Consider the following 2628-nt stretch of genomic DNA (forward strand, 5'->3'; position numbering starts at 1 on the left):
GGGTTGGGGGAAGGTGTTGGGGTAGGGGGAAGGTGTTGGGTGTGGTTAAGGAGGGTTGGGGGAAGGTGTTGGGGTAAGGGGAAGGTGTGGGGTGGGGTTAAGGAGGGTTGGGGGAAGGTGTGGGGGTTGGGGGAAGGTGTCGGGTGGGGTTAAGGAGGGTTGGGGGAAGGTGTCGGGTCGGGGGGAGGTTGGGAGAAGGTGTGGGATAAGGTGTGGGGAGGTTGGGGAAAGTGTGGGGATGTGTGGGGGTGGTGGTAGGGGGGATGCCTCCTGCAGGATTCAAGGATCCGTGGGAAGGAGCTGGCCCAGGAGTTGCTCGAAGACGCTTCTGCTGGTGGTGATGACGGAGGTGACTGGATCTTGGCCGGATTTCTCGAACAGGTCGACGAAATAACCTGCGTGGAGGAGGCAGGTGGAGTGAGTGGACTGTGGATGGCCTGCTTGATAGGTGGATGTCAGGTGGAAGAGGCAGGGTGAGTGGAGGCAGGTGGAGTGAGTGGGCTGTGGATGGCCTGCTTTATAGGTGGATGTCAGGTGGAAGAGGCAGGGTGAGTGGAGGCAGGTGGAGTGAGTGGACTGTGGATGGCCTGCTTTATAGGTGGATGTCAGGTGGAAGAGGCAGGGTGAGTGGAGGCAGGTGGAGTGAGTGGGCTGTGGATGGCCTGCTTTATAGGTGGATGTCAGGTGGAAGAGGCAGGTGGAGTGAGTGGGCTGTGGATGGCCTGCTTTATAGGTGGATGTCAGGTGGAAGAGGAGTGAGTGGGCTGTGGATGGCCTGCTTTATAGGTGGATGTCAGGTGGAAGAGGCAGGTGGAGTGAGTGGGCTGTGGATGGCCTGCTTTATAGGTGGATGTCAGGTGGAAGAGGCAGTGTGAATGGAGGCTTGTGGATGGCTTGTGTGGGACGTTTCGTAAGTGGATGTCAGGTGGAATGATGATGTTAACCGATGATTTGTGGATGTCAACTGATCAAATGTGGATAAGTGGAATAATGGCGTTGACTGATTCCTTGTGGATGCCTAGTGGAATACACCCACTGATGAAGCGCATGTGGATGTCTGGTGGCACGAGCAAGCAAGTTTTGTGATATGTGGATGACTTATGCATATGGAAGTCTGGTGGAATAATGACACTGACTAATAATTTGTGGATAACCTGTGGATGTGGATATTTGGTGATAACTGATTCATAATCTATAAATTAAGTTAAGTTAAGTTAAGTTTATTTTTCTATTTTTTTATTTTTTGTATGCGTGGATATCCGGTGGACTAATATTAATAAGTGGATAATTTTTACTACATGCCTGGATATCTCTTGGATAACAGACAAAACTTAAGACCTTTTTCACTCTCTGTATCATCTTAAAATTCCTGTCTTAGTAATTACATATAAGACTTTAACAAAATGTTTTTATAATATTAAAAAAACAAAACAAACACAAAACAAATAAGCAACAGAACAACAACAACGGCAACAACAAAGACAAAACAACAAAAACAACAACAAAAAAGCAAAACAAACAACAACCACAAAAACAAAAAAAAAACAATAACGAAACAAACAAAAACAACAACAGCAGCAGCTATGAAAATTACAACAAAACAACAACAATAAAACAGAAAAAACAGAACAAAAACTAACTAAAAGCAACAACAACAACAACAGCAACAACAACACTCCTCACCCGCTGCCTTTTTCCAAGCCCCGTTAACAAGCACTGTCCTTGTCCTTTCCTCCGCCAGGCTGCCGTAAGTCACCTGAGGGGGGGAGGGGGGTTATTTAGGGTCTTGTGGTCACTGATAGATAGATAGATAGATAGATAGTTAGATAGATAGATAGAGGGCGGGATGGAGGGAGGGAGAGAGAAGTGGGAGAGAGGGAAAGGGGTAGGGGGAGGCTGAGGGGGATGGGGAAAGGGGGAGAGAGAGGGAGAGAGAGAGGGAGAGGGAGAGGGAGTGAGAAAGAGTGAGAGAATGAGAGAGAATGAAAGAAAGAGAGTGAAAGAGAGAGATAGAGAGAGAGAGAGAGAGAGAGAGAGAGAGAGAGAGAGAGAGAGAGAGAGAGAGAGAGAGAGAGAGAGAGAGAGAGAGAGAGAGAGAGAGAGAGAGAGAGAGAGAGAGAGAGAGAGAGAGAGAGAGAGAGAGAGAGAGAGAGAAAGAGAAAGAGAAAGAGAAAGAGAAAGAAAAATAGAAATAGAAAGAAAAATAGAAAGAGAAAGAGATAGAGAGAGAGAAAGAAACAGATAAATAGACAGATAGATAAATACAGAGAAATCTATAAACACACTGATAAACAAATAGACAAAGATAAATAAGAATAAGAATAAGTAATAAGAATCTGCTCGGACTTATAATTATCTTCCTCTTTCCCAGCCACATAACGGGACTAACCTGTCTGACGAAGCCCAGATTGACTAGTGTTTTCTTCGTGACTGGAACGTAATACTGACGCCCTGTGTGAAGCCTCCACGCGTCTCTGGAAGTAGGGGAGAGATTACGTTCATTTATAAAATTAGATTGCTCTGTGTGTGTGTGTGTGTGTGTGTGTGTGTGTGTGTGTGTGTGTGTGTGTGTGTGTGTGTGTGTGTGTGTGTGTGTGTGTGTGCGTGTGTGTATTTGTGTGCCATGAT

General features: G+C 46.2%; 1 protein-coding gene across 1 annotated transcript in view; it reads right to left on the minus strand.

Annotated features, from left to right (window-relative positions):
- Window positions 1-149: 149 nt before the first annotated feature.
- LOC125025608 overlaps window positions 150-2628 on the minus strand; it is a 9497-nt gene continuing 7018 nt past the window's right edge. Inside the window, exons 2-4 of the mRNA XM_047613633.1 lie at window positions 2390-2520; window positions 1684-1756; window positions 150-395 (exon numbers count right to left, since the gene is read on the minus strand). Of these exons, the coding sequence (XP_047469589.1) occupies window positions 280-395; window positions 1684-1756; window positions 2390-2520 (320 nt within the window). The 3' untranslated portion in view covers window positions 150-279. The remainder of the gene's footprint in view (window positions 396-1683; window positions 1757-2389; window positions 2521-2628) is intronic.

Source organism: Penaeus chinensis, chromosome 5 (genome assembly GCF_019202785.1).
Source record: "Penaeus chinensis breed Huanghai No. 1 chromosome 5, ASM1920278v2, whole genome shotgun sequence".
NCBI lineage: Eukaryota > Metazoa > Arthropoda > Malacostraca > Decapoda > Penaeidae > Penaeus > Penaeus chinensis.